Raw genomic sequence first — 25465 nt, 5'->3', positions numbered from 1 at the left:
CACGGTGCTTGGGTTTCTCATTGCAATGGCCTCTACCACTGTGGAGCACGGGCTTTAGGGTGCATGGGCTTCTGGCTCCCAGGCTCTAGAGCACAGGTTCAATTGTAGTGGTGCACAGGCTTCATTTCTGTGTGGCTTGTGGGATCTTCCTGGACCAGAGCTTGAACCCATGTCTCCTGCATTGGCAGGTGGGTTCTTTACCACTGAGTCACCGGGAAAGCTCCCTAACTGGTTGTCTTCCTTCCTTCCTTTATTTTGGGCCATGCTGTGAGGTATAGGATCTTAGTTCCTTGACCAGGGATTGAAGCCGTGGCCTCTGCCATGGACCACCAGGAAATTCCCTTAACTGGTTTTCTGCCTCCATTTTCTTCTCTTCAATATGCTCTCGACACTGAAGCCAGGGAACTTTTCAAAACACGAGTCTAATCATGTCATACTCCTGTCTCAAATCCCTCAGTGGCTTCCCATTGCTTAGCATAAAAAATTCCAAACAGCTCTGAACAATGACCAAAGCCCTGAATGATTTGGCTCTATGCCCATGTCTCCAGCCTCATTGCATTCCACTCCAGTCTGTCTGTACTCCAGGCACACCAGTTTCCTGTCTGTCCTTTGAATGGAGCCTCGGCACATGCTCTTCCCTTTGCTCTTTCCCTTTCATTTTTGGCTTCAGTTCTCCCTTCACCTAGCTGACTCCTACTTAATCTATAGATCTCTACTCAAACACCACTTCCTCCAGGAAGCCCCCTACACTCACAGGCTAAAAGTGAAAGTGAAGTCGCTCAGTCGTGTCCAACTCTTTGCGACCCCATGGACTGTAGCCTTCCAGGCTCCTCTGTCCATGGGATTCTCCAGGCAAGAGTACTGGAGTGGGTTGCCATTTCCTTCTCCAGGGGATCTTCCCCACCCAGGGATCGAACCCAGGTCTCCCGCATTGCAGGCAAACACTTTAACCTCTGAGCCACCAAGAAGCCCTGGTGGCTAGACTGGGTCAAATCTACATCCCCCCACCCCTGCCATTATAATTTCTCAGGGCACAATAAATATCTCCTTGCCATTATAAGTTCTCAGGGCGCAATAAATATCTCCTTAATTGCTCTAGGGGCTTCCTGGTGGCTCAGAGGTTAAAGCGTTTGCCTGCAGTGCGGGAGACCTGGGTACGATTCCCGGGTCAGGAAGATCCCCTGGAGAAGGAAATGGCAATGCACTCCAGTACTCTTGCCTGGAAAATTCCATGGACGGAGGAGCCTGGAGGGCTACAGTCCACGGGGTCGCAAAGAGTTAGACACGACTGAGCGACTTCACTTTCACTTAATTGCTCTTATTGCAGTTTTAGTTCTTCCTTTATGCATATGACTATTTGATTATTATCTGTGCTCCCTACTAGACCATAAGCTCCATGAAGGCAAGGACCAAGTTTGTTTTTACTCATCATTGATCTCTGGCATCTAGTCTAAGACTTGGCATACAGTAGGTTCTCTGGTGGCTCAGATGGTAAAGAATCTGCCTGCCCTGCAGGAGACCCAGGTTCGATCCCTGGGCTGGGAAGATCCCCTGGAGAAATGATTGGCTACTCACTCCATCCAGTATTCTTGCCTGGAAAATTCCATGGACAGAGGAGCCTGGCGGGCTACAGTCCATGGGATCGCAAAGAGTCAGACATAACTGAGCGACTAACACGTTCACTTTCATTTTTCAGGTACTCTATTAATATTTGTGAGGCTAATGATTCTTATGTATAGAAAATACATAAAACAGCAATTTCCTAGTGGTCCAGTGGTTAGGACTCCATGCTGTCACTACGGAGAGTACAGGTTCAATCTCTGATTAGGGAACTAAGATCCCAAAGCTGCTTGGCACGACCAGAAAAACAAACAAAAACCCCACACAAAATGAAGCCAACCAGTACTTCTCCCTTTGTTATGGCTTCCAGGAAGCTGAGAATCCTATTTAAAACTTAATTACAGAGATTATATCAACCCACTAGATTTAGCATATCTGAATCCTCTCTTTTGATAATGATGTTCTATTCCCAGTTTATTGACCCATAAAATATGCTTTGGAATAAGATACTCTGTGTGTGTATGCACATGTGTATGGATACAAAACTAAACCAAAGCATTTTCAAAGCACTGACAGAATGATTAAAAAAAAATTAAACTTCACCTTAACCAATGACTAATGGTGGTGATGGTGAAGCCTGTATCTCACTGAGGTGTCATTACCATCTTGATTCTGTTTCTATGGCTTATTTCAATCCCTTCACAGTGCTGGTGGCTCATCTATGGAAGACTGCAAGGTCACTGGGTAGACACCTTGTTTCTCTAGATTCTGTACGATGTCTAGGGGCTGTCGGTGAGTATCATTCAACTCACAGAACTTATTGTCTTTTTAAACCTCTTTAAAAATTAATTAACTGATTAATTTACTTATTTACTTTTGACGGTGCTGGGTCTTCATCGCTGTGCTCTGTCTTTCTTTACTTGCAGTGAGTGGGGCCTACTCTCTAGTTGCAGTGCGCCAGCTTCTCATTGCAGTGGCTTCTCTTGTTGAGGAGCCTGGGCTCTAGGGTGCGCAATAAACCTTTTTTTAATCTTGTGAAATGAAACACATATCCTGAAGCGTTCCTAAAGCAGAAAGACAAAGCAAAAATCGATACTTATAAAGCAAACACCCATGTGACCATTGCTAGGTTAAGAAATCGAGCACTGGGGGAATTCCTTGGCTGTCCAGTGGTTATGACTCGCTGCCTTCACTTCCAGGGCTGGGTTCAATCCCTGGTAGGGGAACTGAGATCCCACAAGCTATGAGGCATGGCAAAAACAAACACAAAAAACAAAAAGGAAAAGAAACAGAGCATTGGTATTCATTGTCTATGCTGCATCTTGGTTACTGCCTTATGACATATTTGGTATTCACTATTCTCTGGTGGCCCAGATAGTGAAGAATCCGCCTGCAATGCAGGAGACCTAGGTTCAATCCCCAGGTGGGGAAGATCCCCTGGAGGAGGGCATGGCAACCCACTCCAGCATTCTTGCCTGGAGAATCCCATAGACAGAGGAGCCTGGCGGGCTACAGTCCATGGGATTGCAGAGAGTCAGGCACTACTGAGCGACTAAACACAAGTATAGTGCAGGACATTTGACTGTTAGTGGGTATATATCTGAGTCTTCCCTGGTGGCTCAGATAGTAAAGCGTCTGCCTGCAATGCGGGAGATGCGGGATCGATCCCTGGGTTGGGAAGATCTCCTGGAGAAGGAAATGGCAACCCACTCCAGTACTCTTGCCTGGAGAATCCCACGGACGGAGGAGCCTGGTAGGCTGCAGTCCATGTCTGGTTTCCTCCGTTAGAGGGGAACTTCCCGCAGAACAGAAGGCATATCTCATCTTTCTACCTCTCCCAGTGCCCAGGGCAGTGCCCTGGTAGGTACATCATGCATTTTACATGATTATACATCTTAGGCAAACTCTGTGACTCTGGGAAGACCACTGAGGACTAATTGTGGTGAACAAGAATTGTTTGGGAAAATACAAAATTGTATCATTTGTCTAAAATGGTGTGTACAGGTAAGTTTCTAAGGATAACTAGTATCCCTGATGGGGGTGGTGAGCCAAACCTTCCCTTGAGTTCTGGCTCTTGCCCAATGCAGAAAGTCAGCCTAGGACCATGGCAGTAGCCTCCTGACTGCTCTCCCTGTCTCTGTTCTTCTTCCTTTTTTTTTTTTTTCTGCACAAAGGTTTCTTTTTATTCATAACATAGGCAAAGTTATTTAAGTCAATAAATTTTTAAGGATTTTCACATGTTCTGATTCTTTCCACTGCCAATCACCATAGCTCCTCCAAAGTTGTCATCTTCAAGGTAGCCCTTTCAAAAAGTTCTGCTGAATCCACAGCTGTGATGTTTGCCACAGTTGTTTTAGTTGGGTCTTTTTGATCTTTAATGGAGCGCACTTCAAAGTTTGCCACCTGTAATCTTCAAGATCCAATTTCCTCAAGCAGTTTACTATAGGATCCTGTTTAGGTTCAGGAGATGGGATCTGTCTAGTTCTCTAAAAACTTATCAAGTTCAAATCATATTAATTCCTAAGTTATCACACCCTAAAACTTGACAGAGATCATTGGGATATGCCAATACCTTTGGAAAATCCAGACACTGTATTCCGAAGATAAAAGCCTAAAAAAAGAAGCCCATCTTTGTTTCATGTCAACATTAAAACTGAGTACTAGGATCAATACAGCTGGTAATTTAAAAGCTTATTTAACTCTACAGCCCTGGAAGCAATCTTTATGCTCATCAATACATACCCATTTTATGGATCATGTTCCTCCTTATCTGTATCAAAACTCATACTGAACAATGAGTTGTGGGTTGCAAAAGAGGATTTACTTTCACACTCGTCTGTAAGTCTTTGTCCACAAATTAAACAAAAACAAACACAAGTGCTATCTGTCTCTGTTCTTGCCTTCATTCAATCAGTTATTCTCGTGGTGTCTTGAGTGCACTGTGTAAACCTAGATCTCACTGCTATACCGCCACTCACTAACCATCATGCAGTGGTTCTCCACAACTGCCTGGAGAGCTTCTTACACACCCATACTCCTCCCAAGCAAAGATTCTGATTTGGCAGGTCCGAGGTGGCCTCTTGGCCTCTGTTTCTATAAGAAGAAGGACAGGTGGTTCTGCTGCAGCCATTCATCAAGAAACTCTTCAAAGACTCTTATTCTCAAGAGGGTGCAACCTTAGCATCTTTAACATGGTGCACAAGGCCCTTATAATGGATGCCCTTTTTAAAGCGTGCCCTGTTCCCTCCCTTCCAATCCAATCCCATGTCCCTGTCACCATCATTTCTTGCCTGAACTGCTACAACCGTGAGTTAATTCCCGAGTCCTAACTGCTTTCATCACTCTCTGCTCCAGTCTCCTCCCCAAGCTGGAAAAAGAGTGACATTTCAAAATTGCAAATGCATTCATTCTGCTCCCCTGCTCTAAACCCTTTGGTGGCTCCTCACCATCCAAGGGACAGTTTCTCCAGCTGGTTCAGGTGGCATGGCAGCTGGAAGTCATGGTATTCTTTCTAGAGTGCCAGGAAATAATTGATATATTCCATGGCACCATATGAAATCAAACACTTTTCAAAAGAACACTTCTGCTAGCAGAAAATACATCTACATAATGTGAGTGTGATACAAAATCATAGCCACAAGCACAGATGTCCATGAAAAAAGAAATAAACTGTTGAATTAAGCATGATCAGTCCTGGGACTGTCTGTTTAATATTCTTTTGCTATATGTTCATTCATTCTGTTGCCTGCTCACAGATAAGAAGGAGCATCTGTCAAAGACTGAAGAAAACTTTATGGTTACAAAAAGTTAAAATAGAAAAGTTTCTACCCAATAATTGATTTTTTTCACTGTGAGCATCCGTCTCACTTGGCTCCAGAATGGAGCAGGTGTTGGCCCTAGAGAGCACAGCTTGAGACTCCAGACTCTGGGGCATAAAGGCTGAGCTCTTTGGCATGACCAACGTGCCCCTTCAAGCTCTGATGCCAGCTTCTCTCAGCCTCATTTACAACCGCTGTCCTCTCCTCTACCATTCCCTCTGGCCAAGAGTTGGAATTCCCTAAATGTTCTTGCCTTTTTTTTCTGTGATTTTACACATGGTGTTCTGCTACTGTTCACCCCACCCCTTGATGGCCAGATAAGCTACTACTCTTTCTTCAGGATTCAATCCAAATGGGTCTTTTTTTTTTTTTGGCCATGCTGCGTGCCTTGTGTGATCTTAGTTCTCCCAGCAGACCAGGGAGTGAACCCCCGCCTTTTGCAGTGGAAGTGTGGAGCCCTAACCACTGGACAACCAGGAAAGTTCCCAAATGGGTCTTTGAGTTGCCTTCCCTCACCTCTCTGGGTGTCTACCTCCCCAGGATCTTGCCCCTGCCTGATTAGATCGCTTATCCCATTACTGGTTGTTTGTGGAGCTGGCAACTGGCCAGGGGGCTACCTCATGTCACAACAGGGTTTCTTGCCATCCGTTTTTCTTGAGTCCTCCGGCATTGAGCACAGTGGCTGATATGCAATGGAGGCTTAGGTCATATTCGTGGAATGAAGAGTAAAATTTCAAAGGAAGCAAAGTTTATCTTTAGAAACTTCCAGCTGCCTACAGGGGTTCCCTCTCCATCTTTTAGGGCACCCCTTTTCCAACCTAGGCACTGTCTTCTCATGCTGCCCATTGGAGTAATCCACCAGGATCTGCCATTAGTATGACAGTCCAGGCTTCAGAATTTTTCTTCAATATCCTGCCAAACTTTACTCACTCCTGTGTCCCATCCATGGCCAGATTTCAGGTAAACCAGCGGTTCTCAAACTTTAGCATAAATGAGAATTCCTTGGAGGACTTGTTCAAACACAGGTTACTGGGTCTCAGTGCTCGAGGTTGTGATTTGGTAGGTCTGTCTAGGCTGGGGCCTGAGAGTTTGCATTTCTAACTTCCCAGGTGACACTGAAACTGTTAGACAAAGATCACCTTTTGAGAACTACTGGAATAAACTGATGTCAAACCAGAGGCAGGAGGTAATGATGCACAAAGGAATCCTTATTTCCTCTTGACTTAGCCCCTTCACTGAGTTTCTGATTCTATCAGCATTGTCTGATTTGGTTAATCTCAGGTCATTTTCCCTCTGCTTCACTTTGTCCTCTTCCTCTAACTTTCTGATCTTATTTTTCAGATGATTATCGGCGCCTCCACTTTAGAGCAACGTGACCATCCTTTCTTCTTCCGTAAAGCCAGTTTCAGGACAAAGCTCTTTCCTGAGCTCTTAGTTCCATTTCACTGCCCTCTTCTCCCTCCCTCCCCACATTGCTGACCCCTTCCCCCAGCCAGTCTGAGCACACCCTTCCCCAGCCATCAGGGTGACTTTTCTAAAGCTTGGCTTTAATTAGGGCCCCCTCCTATCTAGCAGGGATGGCCATTTCCCCTCCCTGGGGAGTCCGGTTCCACAAACAACATTAGCAAGTTAATGACAGTCACCTGCTGGCCTGCGGAAGTTGCTGCTTGCTCCAACTTCCTTAAGGACAGTGGAAACACTGAAAACACCACATTTACATGCTTCCGTTTATCCATTCACTCAACAAACATTGATTGAGCACCTGCCAGATAACTGTGCAGGGCCCAAGGGACCCTGCAAGGATACAATGAACATGAAAATAGGTTCATGGGTCCCAAGGATCCATGAGACCTCAACAGGGACAGACATGCAAGGAGGTGACTGACCACTAGTGAGCCCTCCTGCCTCACCCCTTTGTGTCCGCCCTGTGCCTGGGCTAGTGACCCAGGACCAAAGACTGGGAGATAGAACCCAGAGAATTTCCGAATTTCTTTGTTCTCCTTCCCTTCCCCCCACTTCTTCGTTGAAATAAGGATGGTAATCCATAGCATTCAGTTATGGGCCCCCTGCATGGAGTGAGGCAAGGAATGTAAAGCCCAGAAAGTAGTGAGCTAGAGCGTCTCTACACATACACGCACCCACACTGACCCTCACATTGACATGCACAGACTGACAGCCACACAGCACTGGCATGCACAGCTTTTCATACATACCAATACACAGCAGAAGTACACACTGACACACACATCGACACAGACGCACTCACTGAAACACACACACACGGTAGCAGATAAAAAAACAAACAGTAAATACATGCCTGTACACACACACACAGTGACACACCTTGACACACAGATACAGCGGATGCACACTGACAGACAAATGCACACCTACGCACGCATCAACAGCCACCGCACCCCGCGGAAACCCGGAAGCCTGAGGCGCTTGCAGCCGCAGGTGGCAGGTTTTTGAGAGACCAAAGGGCTGAGGGAGACTTGAGTTACACACTTGGTTCCAGTCTGCGAGGGCCATTGTTTTGGAGGCGGAGGCCTCCGCGAGGTTGTGAGGGTTCCTAGGGACAGAAGGGCAGAGGGGGGCATATGGGCGGGGCACCAAGGTTTCGGCGCTTCGGTAGCCCCTGTGCCGGGTGGAAATGCTTCGAGTTTTGGTGGGCGAGGAGCGCTTAGGCGGGAGCGGGGTGATGTTGGAAGGGGGCAGGCAGGGTTCCCAGGGAGCCCCGCAGTCGGCCAGTCCAGCTCCGCCGGGCACTGCGCTTGCTCGCCGACGCTGCGGGTATCAGCTCTCAGCTCTGCTTTCCAAATGTACAGCTCGGCTCCCGCCACCCACCAAACCGCAGATCCAGGTCAGAGTTAATGACCTCCAGCCCTTCCCCGCTCTCCATGCCCCAGCCTTTGCAGCGCAGACCTGTCTGCCGGCCAGACACCGGGTCTGCGAGCCGCCCGCCCCCACTGCTCCCCGCCCCGATCCGGTCCCGGCCCAGCCTTATGACTGTTCCGCAAATACCAGCCTGGTCCCGCACGTGTCGGAGACCCGAATCCAGGGCCTGGCGCTTCGCCCAGGCCCTGCCCCAGCGCCCTGGCGGGCCTCAGAGACGATAGTCACCCCGGTTCTCTGCCACCATCATCTGCCCTTCCGGTCAGCGCTGTCCGTCCACAGAGCTTCCTAGTTCTGTTCCCTGATTGTGCCAGGCTCTTCTCTTTCGGCCCCTCCCGGGTCTCCCGCACAATGGGCACCTCCAGAGCCTGGCTCTTCTGTCCCTACAGAGCCACCTCCGGAATGTGTCTCTTCCTTCTCCTGTACCCGCCGCCACACCGCCCCCTCCCCCCGCCCGCCCCAGTCCAAACCCTCTGTCCGCCGGTTCAGAAAATGCTTAATTGGGCGCTTGGTGGATGCCAGGCCCCGAAGTAGGCTCTGGGAATGCATTTTGCGGAGTCGTTGTTCTCAAGGTTCACACGCACGTGAGGAGCTTCCGGAGACCGTGTGACACGCGCTGTCCCGGCAGGTGGAATCGGGGCCACGGGAGCGCCTCCTATGGCCACCCGTTTCTCTGCCTGCCCTTTTCCCCACGCGCGGGCCTCCGGGTCGGGTCCCTTCTCCCTCTCAGAGCTTCCCGTTTTTCTTTTTTCCTCCCTCCTTCCTCTCCACCGCAGGCGCTCCCGCCTCGGGCCAGCTCCCACACCGCATCCCGGCCCCCTCGCCGGCCGGGCTTCCCCCCAGGGATCTGTCTCCCCCCGCGGTCCCGGGTTCCACTCGAGGATCCAAGTCCCTCTCAGAGACCAGGGCGTCTGCCCTTTTAAGGAGTGGAGTAGCATGATCCCGCCCGCTCTGGCCTCGGACACGCCAGGGAGCTAGCAGGGTCCATGGCCAGGAGAAGGGTTGCGGGGCGTCAGGCCAAAGAGAGGGAGAGGTGCTGAGGGCAAGGGAGGGGACCTGCGGCGACGGAGGGCCGAGAGGAAAAGGAAAGCCGGCGGGCAGAGCCTCTGCCTTCGGAGGGTCTCCCTGTGCTCACTGAGGCCGCCTAGCCTCGGGTTGACCCAAGGTTAAGGGGAAATCAGGGGGCGGGACAGAGCCCCTGGAGGCTGCTCGGCGTCCCTCTGCGAAATCCCGCTTCACAGAGCTGGGATTTCAGCCCCCGGCACCGCCTCTGAGAGTTGCCGGCGGTCCAGGCTCTACAGGGGGGTAAGTCGTCCGAGCTCCGCTCACACGCCGATCGTCTAGGGCTCGGTGGGGAGAGGAGGCGCGGGACTCAACGGTGGTGAGCTCGGAAATGACAGCCCACAGCATCCGAGGCGTGGAAACCCCAGGGCAGAAGGGGCGCTTCATGTCAGGACCCGTGGCCTCGGACACCGCATGTCACAGCTCAGTTGCGGGGCCCGCAGTGCGGCTTCCCCCAACCGCCCGCCCCCTTTCTAAGCTCTGCTGGGAAGCGGCACCTGCCACAGCTCTCCCCCTCCTGGTCCCCCACCAGCCTCAGCAGCCCTCCCGGACCGGGGTGGGGGAGGTGTGGTGGAGCAGCGAGACTCCAGCGGCGGCCGCTCCCCTTCAAGCACCCTGAGATTTCGGTGGGGAGAAAAAGGGGGTCCGGGATGCAGGGAGGAGGAAGAGGAGGACTGCAGGGGTCAGCAGCCGAGCGGTGCGCGGCAGGGGGGAGGGGCGGGGACTCCCTTCCAGCCTCAGGGGTCTGGGGACTCGGGGATGTAAGGCGAGAGCAGGGGGGTGTGACAATTCAGCAGAGGTCGGGACGTACCACGGAGCCCAGTGGCGGGGGGGGCGGGCAAAGGACTGGGTCACCGAGGGGAGCCCCCGCCTCCCTTCGCACAGGCCTACAACTGAGGTTGCAGGGAGAGCTGGAACCCTGCTCGCAGGAGAGGGAAGCGGCGCGTTAAATCCACCCCCACGCCGCACCCCACTTCCGAGGGGGTGGGCGATAGAGGAGAGGTCGGGGTTGGAGCAGCAGCGAAGGGGCCCCTCCCTTGCACCTCCCCCCGCCGGACTTGGTTGCGCCCAAAGTGTAACACTTTCTCTTTGTCGGAGGAGCTCCGCTGTTTCCTGTGCTCTAGCTCCCGTTGCGGCGGCGCCCGTGGCAGCCCTGGCGGACGCAGGAACGATGGCAGCGACCGATATAGCTCGCCAGGTGGTGAGTGCTGGGCTTGGGTGCCAGGGTCGGGGCCGGGGGCCTCGGAAAAGCCGAGGAGACCTGGCCGCCGTCACGGCCGCCGCAAAGAGGGGCAGTGGGCACCATCCAGGAGACCGGACGCGGCGGGACTTCTGCTCCTAGAGTCAGCGACTCAGTCCCCCAGCCTTCCGTCCCCGAGAACCGTGGTGGCGGGCGGGTGGGGGAGGCGGGGGGACTGGTCCAGGCTGCAGGCCGGCGGCTGAACTTGCATTGCCCAAGAGCTGCAGCCGGCGCCGCCGCCGCCCTCGCTGCAGCTGCGGCCCCGCCGCTGGGGCGTTGCCGAATGAATGGCCGCACGAGCCGCCGGGCTCTTCGGGTCCCCGGCACCCTGGCCTCCCTCGGGGGGCCAGGCCGCGCCCCAGCGCCCCGCCACGCGCCGGGACCCGGGCTTCCTCAGCCAGAGGGGCGTGGGACTGGGGTGAGCCTGGGGTAGGAGGCGGCGAGTGGTGAGGGGGGCGGGGAGGTGACTGGCTGGGGTAGGGTTTTTCCATATGCATTACATATGTGACTGCGTCTTTGTGTGTGTGTGTGTGTGTGTGTGTGTGTGTGTGTGTGTGTGTGTATCACTGTGCGTGTGAGTGCGTGCGCGCGCACTCGTGCCTCCCCGGGCGGACCACGCCGGTGCCCGGCTTGTCTGTGATCCTTGATGCATCCGCCTGTTTCTGGGAGTGTACTCAGCTCCCTGGTGCGTGTCCCTGGGTCCGGATGCTTCTCTCCCCGTCTGCTTGTGCTGTGTGCCTCTGGGTCTCATTTGTGCGTCTGTGTGGGCTGCAGTCCGCTGGCCTGTAGGCGGCTGGCTAGCTGCGTATTTTGGCGTGTTTCTGACACCTGACCCGGGTTTTGCGGGACCCTGGGGGTGGGGGGATCTGTCTCCAGTGCGAGTTCGGTGTGACTGGGCTTGTGTGCCAAAACCTGTGGCGCTGCCTTCTTGTCATGGGACTCAGGAAAATAAGTGTGACGCTTGCAAAAGCGATGCCGTCTCTCTCTTTTTGTTGGCAGCCGACTCTGGAAAAAAAAAAACAACTTCGTTTAACGAACTGAAGTTTTCCAGCCTGGGATGTGCAGAGAAATTATACTGAAGTGACCTGAGGCTCCATGTTTGTTTTTTTAGACCAGAAGTTTCGTTGCAAAGGGAGGGGAATGTTTCCGCTTGAGGGAACAACCTGGCCTTTCTCTTCCTCCCTGAGTGTCTGGGATTTCTAAGAAGCCCACAGTTACTAGCGCCCTGAAGTGAGGAAGGAGACTGAAGTAGAGCTAGGTCAGATCCCATGACAGTAAATATCCGTACTACTTGATGAAAATTTCTGAAACACACACACACAGGGTTTTTAAACCTTGTGTCATACTTATTTAGGGAAATAGTCCATGCAATGCAATTCTAGTGCAAATATATATATATAGCCTCTAGGTATTTGGTGTAATTGAAATTGATTTGTTTTCAGAATCTGAATTCAGAATCTGGTAGTATTTTTTCTACAGGACGCTGCTAAATTTATTCCACCGTCTTGTTCCTGTTTGGAAGGGCAAGGTGATTTCTTTGGATCCTCCCCTACTGCCCTGCAAGACCCCAGCCTGGAGTTCTTTAGGCATTCAGGATGTGGGAGGACCAGGAGTACTAGGGAGACCATGCTCTGTGATAATGGCGTTTGAGAGAATGTTTTTCTCCCCAGGATTGGCACTCTAATATGTATTGCATTAGTGTTTTGAGGGCTCCCTCAGTGCCTTTCTGCTCCTCTATTTTAGCGATGGCATGCCTTAAGGAGAAGATTTAGTCCCCTAGATTACACTTGCCCCATCCTTAGCGACCAAGAAGGATGCTAATGAATTTGCACTGACCTGCCCATACTCTCTCACCAGTTCCTCTAGCCTGAATCAGGGTTGCAGGGCAGATGTAGCAAAGGGGAACCTTCCAGAAGGTTGTGTTTCACCTGGGGCTACCCAGAGATCCCCTTTGTTTTAAAAATGGAGGGGGTTGGTTTAGGGCCACTTGGATTGCTCTGCTTGGTTCCAGTTTGCTCTGGGTGGCCTTACCCTACTCTACAATGAAGAACAAAATTGTATGCCAGATCCTGAAGCTGAAAGAGCAGTCAGAGCCCTTGAGACCTTGTTATCGTGATAAATGGGTTGCTGGGAAAACTGACGTCACTCTCCAGGCCCCCCACCTCCCCCAGTCAGTGAAGCTCTTGTTTCTGTGTCATTTGTCTCTCTGCTTGCCTTTGTGTCTGTAAGAAGTTGTAATTCACCAGAGGAAGATGCAATTAACTTGGAAGACCTTGGACGTCTGGTTGCTGATTGTTTTTCAGCAAAGGCATATTCGGGGTTTGGGAAAAGAAGACTAGAGTCTAAACCTAAGTGTGCCTAGCCTAGGAGTTCTTTTTAATGAGCTCTGAGATACGGTGCCATGCAAGTAGTGCTCCGGTGTGTGTGAGGGATGGGCTGGCCTCTCCAGAGTCAGTTGAGGGTCACTCTGGCTTGTAAGATAACATCATTAGTGACAAAAACAGACCTTAGAGTTCCTGGGCAGGACCCTTATTTGTGCACACATGCAACTTGAAAGCTCAGCTTTTGTGTCCATAACACAATCCCGCCCTATTTGAATGAACACCATAAAGATTCTTTGTGACAAAACTGTTTCTTTATTGTGTCCACAGGGTTTATTTGATTGACTAATAAGTGTCCAGCACTATGGCTAGCCCTGGTTAAGGATACTAAAAAAAGTAATAGATGTACTTCCTGGCTTTTACACTTATTCTAGTCTAGTTGGAGAGACTAATTGTGTACATGGGGAAATAATTAGAGAACTACAGAAGATTCTTGGGATGTTCCCAGCTCCAGCCCCTGCCTGTGATGTGGCTTGGGCTACTATTAATATATACTCTAATGGGACTTCCCTCGTGGTCCAGTGGGTAACACTTTGTCTTCTGATGCAGGGGATGTGGGTTTGATCCCTGGTTGGGGAGCTAAGATCCCGCCTGCCTCTCGGCCAAAAAAATAAAACATAAAAAAGAAAAACCCAGAAGCAATATTGTAACAAAGTCAATAAAGACTTTAAGAAAATGGGTTACATAAGAAACCCTTAAAAAATATATGTTTACATATGGTCTAGTGGTTTTCCGTACTTTCCATTTAAGTCTGAATAAAGTTGGGAAAACCACTAGACTATATATATATGTGTGTGTATATAAACACACAAATATATTTTAAGGGTTTATTTTTGTTTTTATGTAGACCATTTTCTTAAAGTCTTTATTGACTTTAGTCCATCTAGTCAAAGCTATGGGTTTTCCAGTAGTCAGGTATGGATGTGCAAGTTGGACCATAAAGAAAGCAGAGCACTGAAGAATTGATGCTTTTGAACTGTGGCATTGGAGAAGACTCTTGAGAGTCCCATGGATGGCAAGGAGATGCAACCAGTCAATCATAAAGGAAATCAGTCCTAAATATTCATTGGAAGGACTGATGCTGAAGCTGAAACTCCAATATTTTAGCCACCTGATGTGAAGAACTGACACATTGGAAGAGACTGTGATGCTAGGAAAGATGAAGGCAGGAGAAAGGGATGACAGAGGATGAGATGCTTGGATGGCATCACCAACTTAATGGATATGAGTCTGAGCAAGCTAGGAAGGCATGGTGTGGGCACAGAGGCCACAGCTGCTGGCTCTTGCACTGAGTTGTTTCTTTCAGTGTTGCTTTTTAGGGTCCAGCCTATAAGTGCTGGCCCATAGAAAGTAGGGCTTACTGATTCTGATTTGAATCAATCCCACGGTGTGGACAATGATACTTTCCTTCAGGGGCAGCCAGATAATGGTCTTTCTCCCTAAAGAAAGAGCTTGCCTGGCCTAATGCTGCCAGGGTACCACCTACAGGTGGCTGCACTCTGGTCTTGCTATCAAATGACACTTAACCTTGATTCCCATTGCAGTGCCTTGCCTCAGCCATCTCCACCACCTCCAACTAAAAGTCATATTCTACCCCAAGCAGGGAGAGGAAAACTGTAACATAAACCCATTATCTCTGCAAATACAGCATATGCAAATACAGCACTGAAGAAAACTTGCATGGCCCCAAATAGTAAAATTTCACGAATCTAAGTCGAGGGTCTGTGGATGATCATGGTACTATTTTCCAACTTTTCTGTGTGCTTGAGACTTTGCAAAGTTAAAAGTTGTAGGGCAATGGCAATGTCCGTCCTCCTCCTCGCAAATGCCACATGGCCCCTACCCTCGGGAAGTTTACAATCTAGTAGTGGAGGCAGACACAATTAACTATGATTATCCCTGTGATGTGCTGCAGAGGAGAGCTACTGCCTGCTAGGATAATTCATTACAAGGGGACCTGATCCAGCCCTGGCCAGGGTTGGGGGGGCGGTGGTGGTGGGTGATAGGAAAGGCTTGCTGAGGACTTTAACCAGCAGAAGGATAGGTGTGAAGATGGGGGAGAACTCACTTCTGCTCCCAGGCTGGGAACATTTCCTTTGTTAATTCACACACTTTTATTTTCATTCATTCCTTCTGCATGTGTTTATTGGGCACCGACTGCCAGGCTTTGTGCCAGGTGCTGGGAATATAGTGGTGGGCAAGGCCCACACGACAGCCCTCTCAGAGCTTCCAGATGAGAGGCCAGAATAAGCCCTCTTCATATCCTAAAACCCGGAAATGTGAGTGTCAGCGGCATTCTTATTACAAAACTGCATTACAACTGAGCAATTTGCCTGTATAGTATAATGAGATTTTGATCTGCAGTCTTGTGCACAGCATTTACTTTGTAGAGTCTCTGCTGTAAATTTTCTATTAATTGCTGGCTTTGTTACCCAGCCCAGCCCCTCCCTTTGTGTGCTGTAAGGGAGCGAACCCATAGCATTAGCCTGAGCAAAACTAATTAGGAATCTAAGTCCCCTGGGAAAAGGTATTCCAGAACTAAATGGGACTGATTTCTGGACTTTCCTGGGTTTCTGGATTATCAGAGCCGTGGTTTCATATTAGTATGAACAACTGAGGAGTGCTTTTCAGTCACGTGTACGTTAAAACCACATTCGAGAAAGAACCAGCAAGAAAAGAAAGAAAAAGAATACCATGGATGAGTGTAACATGTGTCTTTCAACGATCTCAAAATGCTTCCATCTGTATGATTTCATTTTCCCCAACAGCTTCCTGGACGAGTATTATTGTTCTTTTCATTTTATGGGTTCAGGGAGACCAAAGGACTTAGTCCAAAGTGTTATTGCTGGTCAGCGGATGAAGCAATGAAACACCTACCAGATGATACAAATTCAGTTTTTAAAAAACCCTGGCCTTGTCATCATGATTCCAAGAAATAAAAATCCTGACATGTCCCCTCTTCCCCCTGTGTTCACTGCATCTCCCCCTCCCCCCAGCACACTTAATCATAGAGGTCAAGAAAGACTGTACTTGGGTGCTTGGGAGATGCTCTGATGTTAAAAAGAGATTCTCAGCTTAAACCCCAGATAGCACAGTCATGGCTATGTGTGGGCTTGCTTTCTTTCTTCTTTCCCATATTGCTTTAAATAAAAATCTTGGAGCCACCAGCCATGTAGTGATGGATTATTTTAAGTAACAACTGGAGGGGGGGTGCAGGATGAATTAGAAACACAGACCCTTCCTCCTCGGTTTGGCAGGAGGAGGCTTCTGCTGCTTGGATTTGAAACCGTGGGTTTTCTCTGCTGCCTGCACAGAGGAAGGAGGCCACATGCTTGGGAGGGGGAGAAATAACGTTCCCGCTTCTGCAGTGTCTTCTCATTAGAGGCAGCCATCTGCTGAATTACGCAGCATGCTCTCCACTGGCCTCAGAGTCGGGTCATTCCTTCCACTCACATAAAGGGGACTGCGGGAAAGATTCGCGGGCCTTCTCAGGCACAGGACCCAGGGCTCAGGTTTCTCTGGCAAGGGCCTTCTCTGATCCCCGAGGAAAGCGCCGGGGTAGCAGGGGCCGAGCCTTGCTTTCACGGCCTTGATGAGGTGTGAGGTCGTGTTCGGTTTCCTTTTGCAGCAGAGGCCCCAGCTCTGAGCACTGGCACTGAGGCAGGAACTGGGTTTTTTCAGATCCCCTTTAAATGAGACCAGATGGAGGCAGAGGCAAATTCAGGCTCCCCAGAGGACAGTTGGGCATTCATCCAGAGGCCTGTGAGTAAACCTTTTTTTTTTTTTTTCCCTTCTCTTTCTAACAGATTGGAGATAACAATGGCCAGAACACCTAGGAGACTCTGTTTAAATGGCCTGATTGGAAGCGAAGCTGTCTGGCTTTTGTGGGAAAGTTGACCCACCCTGGACAGGGGTCACCCCTGGCCTGAGGTGGAGGAGATCTTTTACCTAGAATCTGGCTGGTTGGCTTCAGTAGCCCTGGAGCTCTTAGAGGCCAAACTGAGGCTCAGGCCTTAGTCAGAAGAGAGGGAACTGGGAGCTGGAGGTGGGAGAGAAGAGGCAGAAGAGGGGCACCAGCCTTCATGAGCCTGTTCCACCACCCTCTCCTCCTGACTAGCATCAGCCCCAAGCCCCGTGTCTTGGAATTCTAGCAGCAGAAAGAAATCTCTGTGCCACTTGAGTCAGCCTTTCCATTTGAGAGTGGCTGTCTGCTTGTCAGGGTCCCCTCACTGTTCTCTGCCTCGAAATCACTGTGTGACTGGGGACACGTCACTTCCTCCCTCTGAGTCTCTGTTTCCCCTTTTGTAAAATGAGCCGGTTGGATGAAGCGATCTTTAAGGGCGTTTCCAGCTCTAACGGTGTACGGTTCTTGTGTTTCCTAGTCCTCTGGCCTAATTTCTTTCAGGTCCTTGACTGCTTCTGCTTCCAAATGAGATGGCAGAATTTAAGTCCACCTTTTCCTTGTTTTGACTCCTTGAGCTGGGTGGAAAGACTGTTGTAGAGAAAGCAAGCCAGTGGTTTTTAGCTTAGCAGGGTCTCTGGAACTGGAATGGAAAGCAGCGAACCTTCAGATATTGTCTGTCTATCCATGTAGGTCTATATAGCTATTGTCTTCTTATAAAGGTACATGACAGCTGAATTTTTGTCTATTGAATCCCCTTTTAAATGCACTAGGAGAGCTAGCTATTTAATAGAATCCTGCTGTGCATCCTTTTACAGGAGGAAAAGCCACTCTGGAATTGATCCAGTGTATTAAGATTTGCCACAATTGGGCCTTCTGTCTCCATGGGGGCATGGTTTCCTGTGTGCTTCCCCAGGATCCCCTAAGTTACTCCCTACTGAAAGGCACTGGGGCCCCCAAGGTGTGGTGCTGGCTTTTGCAGGCTTTATGTCTCATCCAAAAGGCCCCCAAATTTCTCTCTTCCAGTTAGGGCATTATTATTACTATCAGTTTCCTCAGCCCAGCTTAATCGGAGCCAGGGAAATCCTGATTTTCATGTGTTAGGCATACTGGAGTTTTTTGCTTTTGTTTTTGTTTTTAACTTCTGGGAACTTATCAGTGCTTTTGTGCTTCTATGGCTAATAATGCAGGTCATTAACATGATTATCTCTATCAGTTGTATCCAACTCTTTGCGACGCTATGGACTGTAGCCCTCCAGGCTTCTCCGTCCATGGGATTCTCCAAGTAAGAATACTGGAATGGGTTGCCATGCCCTCCTCCAGGGAATCTTCCCGACCCAGGGATCGAACCTGCATCTCTTATGTCACTTGCTAGTGGTAAAGAACCCACCTGCCATGGACAGAGGAGCCTGGCAGGCCACAGTCCATAGGGTCATACAGAGTCAGACATGACTGAAGCAACTTAGCATGCACGCACTCTGCAACACTGGAGGCAGCAAATAGGGCTAGCATCCACCTGATTGCTTCATCAGGTTATGCGATTTGACTTTGCTACCTGCTTCACATGAATTTGTTGTTGCTGTTGTTGTTTTTGGCCTCACCAACTTTGTGCTTTGTGGGTTTTCTCTAGTTGCGGCGAGCAGTTACTCTCTAGTTGTGGTGACTTCTCATTGCGGTAGCTTCTCTTGAAGCCACAGGCTCTAGGATGCGTGGGCTCAGTAGTTGTGGCACACTGGCTTTGTTGCTCCGCAGCATGTGGGATCTTCCCAGAGCAGGGATTGAACTCATGTCCCCTGCATTGGGAGGCAGATACTGAACCACTGGACCACCAGGGAAGTCCCCATTATACTTTATAATAGTAAGGCATAACGGGGCTTTCCTGATGGCTCAGCACTGAAGAATCCGCCTGCCGATGCAGGAAACTTGGGTTTGATCCTTGGGTTGGGAAGATTCCCTGGAGAAGGAAAAGGCAACCAACACCAGTACTCTTGCCTGGAAGACCCCATGGACAGAGGAGCTTGGCTGGCTACAGTCCATAGGGTCGCAAAGAGTCACACACGACTTAGCAACTAAACAACAACAATATATTATATAATAATAACAATAATATACTATATAATAATATTTTATATATATATATACACATATATATAATGGGGCTTCCCACATGGTGCTAGTGGTAAAGAACCCATTGGGAAAATCCCCTGGAGGAGGCCATGGCAACCCACTCCCGTATTCTTGCCTGGAGAATCCCCACGGAGGGAGGAACCTGGGGGGCTACAGTCCATAGAGTCACAGAGTTGGACACAACTGAAACGACTTAGTATGCATGCACCTATGTTATAATAAGGAAAATATGAGGTTTTATTGTATTATTGGTAAAATAAATATTTTATATACAATAAAGCTGCCTGAAAGCTGAATACTTAACTGAATTATCTGATTATCTGTATATAAAGCAAGTTTTTCATTGTAACTAAATATTTTGCTAAACAAATGAAAAAAAGATTTTGCTAAACTATCTGAGGCTACTTTCCTGCCTAGGAAAATATCATCATAGATGCTTTTAAAAAATAACATTTTAATTCTGATTATAAAATTAAAATATGCCTACTGTAGAAAGTTTGGGAAACAGAGGAAAGCACCAACTCTTACAGCCCCTCCAATCCCAAAGCGACCATTGTCACCATTTTGGTATATATTCTTCCAAGCTTTTAAAAATGCATATATACTTATTTTCCCCATGATTGGGATGATCCTGTACATACAAGGTTTTGTTTTTTTCACCTAACAGTATTTGGTGATCATGTTCCTATGCTATTAAATATTCTTAGAATATGTTTTTTCAGTTCAGTTCAGTTCAGTTGCTCAGTCGTGTCCAACTCTTTGTGACCCCATGAATCACAGCACGCCAGGCCTCCCTGTCCATCACCATCTTCCGGAGTTCACTCAGACTCACATCCATCGAGTCGGTGATGCCATCCAGCCATCTCATCCTCTGTCGTCCCCTTCTCCTCCTGCCCCCAATCCCTCCCAGCATCAGAGTCTTTTCCAATGAGTCAACTCTTCTCATGAGGTGCCAAAGTACTGGAGCTTCAGCTTTAGCATCATTCCTTCCAAAGAACACCCAGGACTGATCTCCTTCAGAATGGACTGGTTGTATCTCCTTGCAGTCCAAGGGACTCTCAAGAGTCTTCTCCAACACCACAGTTCAAAAGCATCAGTTCTTCAGCGCTCAGCCTTCTTCACAGTCCAACTCTCACATCCATACATGACCACTGGAAAAACTATAGCCTTGACTATGAATATGTTCTTTACCATCCGCTTAATAGTCCATCATGCATCACTGAACTATTCATTGAGTTTGAACATCCTGAGATTTGCAGGGTCTCTCACAGGTCAATATTCAGAGCTAGGGATGGATGTAGAGAATGGGAAAGTGTGAGAAATCAGGCCCACCACGAAGTGACACATGAGGCTGCCAGAGAGAATCTGATTTCTGTGTTTCTGTCCTTTCCTAGCATCTCCGTGCCAAGGCCAGAGGAAGAAAGTCAAGGGCAAGCCCAGTTATCAGCCATGAGTTCCAAACTTTTTGTTTTGGCCTTATCCTTCAGAGTGACAGCTACTAACTTGGCCACTCCAGGTTTTTTTTATACCCCAGTTTGAAATGGAGACAGATGGACCCTCCTTTTCCTATGCCACAAAGGTTGGGGGGCGGACAGGAGTGGCCCATTTGGGTGCTTCGGGACTCTTTATTTTCAGAATCGCAGCAAGGGGAAACTGATGCACAGCTGGAATTGCCTTCACTCGTTCTTCGTAACGTGATCCTTCGAATATTCAATTAAAACATGAAATCGGCATGTCCTCAGGGGAGGAGGCGGAAGAGAAAGAGAGTGGTGTTTCTGCCTGTGATATGAAATGTGGTATAACGTATTTCAAAACCGCAGGTGCCTGCAGATGAGGTGAAAACAGGAAATGCAGTTGGGGAGGGGAGTGGGGGCTCCTCCAGTTCTCAGGAGCACACTTTCATTTTTGCCTTCCTTTCAGCTGCTCTCAGACTCTGCATCCTAATTACCCCTGCTGCAAAGCTGAGTGAGAACTCTCTTTTCATGTATTAAAGATGTTTTTAAATTACACAGGTAATGTGTGAATACATTCATGCTGTAAAAGAATCAAACAATGCAGAAGCGCACTCACTACCCCCTTTGAGTAAGCCCCTAGTTCCGGTCCCCTTTCCTGAGGTAGCTTGAGTTCTGGCTTTTTAAGAGATCTTTTTGGTTGCCTTTCTCTGCACTCACATTCATGTATGTGTCAATACACACATGTAGGGATTTTTGCATGTATCGACTCATACTGTGCTTATTGTTACACAGCTTCTATTTTTCTACTATAATATGTTTCAGATATTCCCATCAGTACCTATAGACCTACTGCATTCTTTTTATGTATTGGAGTATGGTTGATTTCTTGATCTTTGGGCTCCCCTCGTTGCTCGGCAGTAAAGAATCCACCTGTGATGCCTGCCAAAGCAGGAGACGTGGGTTCAGTCCCTGGATAAGGAGGATTCCCTGGAGAAGGAAATGGCAACCCGCTCCAATATTCTTGCCTGGAGAATTCCACAGACAGGGGAGTCTGGCAGGCTCTGGTCCAGGGGGTATCAAGAGTCAGACAAGACTTAGTGACTAAACCACCACCACCATAATTGATTTATAATGTTGTATTAATTTCAGGTGTACAGCAAAGTGACTCCATTATACATATATCTACTTTTTAGATTTATTTCTCATATAGGTCATGGCAGAGTATTGAGTGGCGTTCCCTGTGCTATACAGTAGGTCCTCGTTAGTTACCTATTTTATTAATATATATATTGTAGTGTGTATGTCAATCCCAATCTTCCCATTTATCTCTGCCCCTCTTTATTGTCTGGTAACCAAAAGTTTATTTTCTAGATCTGTAATTCTATTTCTAGACCTACTGCATGCTTTTTAATGGCTGCAGAATATTCCAGAATGTGCACTTACCATAATTTAGTTAACTATTTTCCCATTGTCGGCTATTTAGGGTTTTTTCCCCTAAGTTTTCAGCATTATAAATAATACTGTAATGAAGTTCCTTGTCTTGTATGTACATGTGAGTTTCTGTAGAGTAGATTCTCAGGGAAGGTTGCAGGGTCATGGGAGACGAGCCATTTAACATTTTGGTGGCTCTGTCCTTTCTAGCATCTCAGTTTAAAGCCTCAGACGTGGCACCACCTGCTACTCAAGATGGTAAGAGTTTAGTGACAGATGTGCTAGGCCAGGTTGCCAGTTCCATCTCCTCTTGTGCACTTTGTAATCCAGGGACAGTCAATGAACTGCAGTCAAAGCAATCAGGCCCTCAATTAATCAGGCCACCTTAAGGAGAAATAGGAGAGAGAGAAACTACCAGAGGTTTAGAGAGGAAGGGGGGGTGTGGAGAAACTTCCGGGGGCTGTCATAGGGTCAATGTCCACTCAGCCCAAATTCTGTCCTTTTCACCTCTATGTATTTACCTCTGAACAATGGGGACTGATATTCATAACGGTGACCTTGACATATTCTAAGATTCATCAAATCAGGAGTGAACGGTGCTCGCCAGACAGGATTTCCTAAAGCAGGAACTGTATTTACAAATTCATTTTTGAAGCTTTCTCAGCTACAAGGACTGAGACATACAATTTACTGCTTAAATCTTGGTTAGCAAGAAAGACACATTACTCATATACCATATTCCCTAGTTCCTAGTACTGGACACCAGATAAAAAGACAGAAACAAAAAAGGATTTTAAAAGTTATCAGTGGCCTTCACCAAATCCAGACCAATGCTTATTTCTTTGTAATAATTCCTGACTTCAACCTTGGCCTCTGGTGATAGAAAACTAATTGGGTCATCTCTTACTTTCCTGATCATTTCCCTCCCTCTTGGAAGAATTCTCTTCGTCTTCCCAATTCCTTACTTGTATATTTCTTATATTCAATGTTTAGTTCTTTTCTCCCTGTACTGTCTCTTGAAGAACACATCCAGTTTCATACTTCTCACTCCTAAATTTGTCTCAGTCCCGAATTGTCCCTGAGCATGCAATTCCATATAGCTAAGTACATACTGGACTTCTTCGGGATAGATATGTCACCATAAAATCAAAACTATCTCATTTTCTTTAATATAGAAAATGCTTTTACAAATCCAGAAAAGAAAGACAAGCACCCATTTTAACAAAATGGGCAAAGACACGGATAGGCAACTCACGTATACATAGACACAATCGCGTACACAGTTGAACAACAAAAAAATATTCACTCTCACTAATAAAATGCAAATTAAGTGACATGATGCCATTTTCCATTGACAGAATTCATGATGGTTAAAAAGTCTCAGAAGCTCAGTGCTAGTCTAAGTATGTGTAAACAGACATGCTCACACACTGGTGTTGGAAATAGACATTTGTAATATTCTCTGTTGAATGATTTCTTAATGTGTACCGAAGTCTTTCCAATGTGTGTGCCCTTGGACTCAGCAGGGTTTAATTCTAGGAATTTAGCTTAAGGAAATAATCAGAGACTATGCAAACGTGTAAGAACATGAATTATTACTTAAAATGGTTGCAAACTTGGAAACAGGCTAAAGGTCTAGCAGTGGGAGATGGGTTGAGAAAATGTGGTAAATTCTTACAATAGAATGCTACATGGCCAAAAAAGTATTGTTTTAGAATATACTAAATTACTCAAGAGAACATCCATACTATATTAAGTGTCAGGTTATCAAGCCAGGTGATGAAAAGGAATATATATACAGAATTATCCCATTTTGTAAAAAAAATAGAGATAGAGAAAGAAGTATATAGACTATAGGGAAACACACATAAATATTAGTGGTGATTATCTCTGGAGAGTGATATTATGAGTGATTTTTATTTTCTTTATAGTTTTCAATATGTTTTAAAATTTCTACGTGAACATTGATTACTCTTATAAAAATCTGATAAATGTAATTTTAAAATAATAGCTGTTTAAAATGAGAATCTTCGACTTTTCCACTAAAGCACCCTCTCCTGGCTTCCCTTTTTCTGCCCTTGGTGCCATCAGTCCAGGCTCCCAAGCCTAGGACCTTGCAGCCTGACAGCTTTGATTGTTCCTTTACTCTCTGCCCCAACACTCACTGAGTCTCATTCTTCCTTTAGAACAGCTCTCAAATTTGTTCCTCTCTCCTGAGTCCCAAGTCAGATCCGTTCATTTCAGCCAGCATTTATTGTCACAGTGCCTGCTTGTCACTCTGCTAGTTCAGTGTTATTGGAGTCACCCCTAATATGTCTTCCTGCCCCTGCCCTCCCTCTCCTCCCACTGATCAAGTGCCCTGCAGCTCGAATGATGTTTTGAAAACACCACTTGTGTCACGGTCCTTCCTGCTCAAAACACTCAAAATGCCCCTTTCAAACCCCATTGCCTGGGGAATAAAGGCCATATGTTTTCTTCAGCTATTTCAGGCACTCACAGCACTGGGCTAGGTGGGAGATAACTGTGGCCATTTGAGGGGTGTTTGGTGAGGTTTTGGCAATGAACTCAATCTTTAAGAATAAGATATGGAGTCCTCCACACTGCCCTTCACTATCTTCAGTTTGAAAATTCCCTTTCCTCACCTTTTGGCACTTGGACCAGAGGCCTTGGAGCAGTGCGAAGTTTCATGGTGCCGAATTTGGAGACAGGAAGAGGCAGCCAGGGGCAATAAAATAGGGCTCAGGAAACCTCAACTCTGTGTCCGTCCCAATTTCTGATCTGCTAAGTAGGAGGCTCCATCAAGAAAGCAGATGGGCTCCTAGGTTTCTGTCTCTCCTGCAGCCTTGAGGACCAAGAGTGAAAGGTGGGAAACTTATATCTCTCTTTGATTGTTTTGATAAAAAGAAGGAGAAAGGGGTGAGGGAAGGCAAAGAGGGGCAGATGTAGAACAAGCCCTGAGTGATGCGGGCCACTCATGAAACTCAGCTGTCTTCAGGTACCCCTCTGGGGTCCAGAATCTACCAGCCAGGACCAAGTGATGGCATATGGTTGTCTGTTGAGAATACTCTGCTGGGAGTGTGTGGGGTGGGATATATGAGGGTAACCATCTTGCCAGATGGCAGTCACGGGCACTTGTCCTATCTCTTCAATGACCTGGTGACACCGATGGGAGTTGGATCCCATGCTGGGGGGAGGGCTGTCTGGGAACCAGTGGTGACAATGCCAGCTGCTGAGAGGGGCTCCCCCACCAAAGCAGTCCGTCTGTCTCAGTGCAAAAGTTTACCCTGATGATCTGAGTCGAAAAGCAGGGCCCGTCCAGCCTGAGAGGTGCCTGCTAGCACAGCTGATGATGCTGGGATAGGACTCCTGGCACCTCCTGTGTCCATTTTGGATTGCTCTTGGCACCTTTCTGGGTACGGAAATCTCAGTGGACTCCACCAAACAGAAAGTCTAACTCCCTGTGTAGCCCACCCTCCTGTCTAGCTCAGCTGTCCCCCACTTCCCCTTTCGTCTCTTCACCCCTCCCTTGGGGCCACTGGCACTTAGCTGGCTTCTTGAGTACAAGCAGGCCCCTTTGGTCCTGCCCCCTGGCTCCT

General features: G+C 48.0%; 1 protein-coding gene and 1 non-coding gene across 3 annotated transcripts in view; one reads left to right on the top strand and one right to left on the bottom strand.

Moving 5' to 3' along the window:
* Nucleotides 1-4315: 4315 nt before the first annotated feature.
* Nucleotides 4316-4442, bottom strand: LOC138072088 (small nucleolar RNA SNORA40). Its single transcript, XR_011144239.1, has one exon. It is a non-coding gene; the product is annotated as a small nucleolar RNA SNORA40 (small nucleolar RNA).
* A 6001-nt stretch (nt 4443-10443) lies between these two features.
* Nucleotides 10444-25465, top strand: part of SEPTIN6 (septin 6) — a 73436-nt gene continuing 58414 nt past the window's right edge. For both annotated transcript variants that reach the window (XM_068962776.1, XM_068962777.1), the window contains exon 1: nt 10444-10536. In XM_068962776.1, the coding sequence (XP_068818877.1) occupies nt 10507-10536 (30 nt within the window). In that variant the 5' untranslated portion in view covers nt 10444-10506. The remainder of the gene's footprint in view (nt 10537-25465) is intronic.

This window comes from Capricornis sumatraensis, chromosome X (assembly GCF_032405125.1).
Source record: "Capricornis sumatraensis isolate serow.1 chromosome X, serow.2, whole genome shotgun sequence".
In the NCBI taxonomy this organism is placed as follows: Eukaryota; Metazoa; Chordata; class Mammalia; order Artiodactyla; family Bovidae; genus Capricornis; species Capricornis sumatraensis.
Note: the sequence above shows the minus strand (reverse complement) of the source record. Positions and strands in the feature narration are given on the sequence as shown.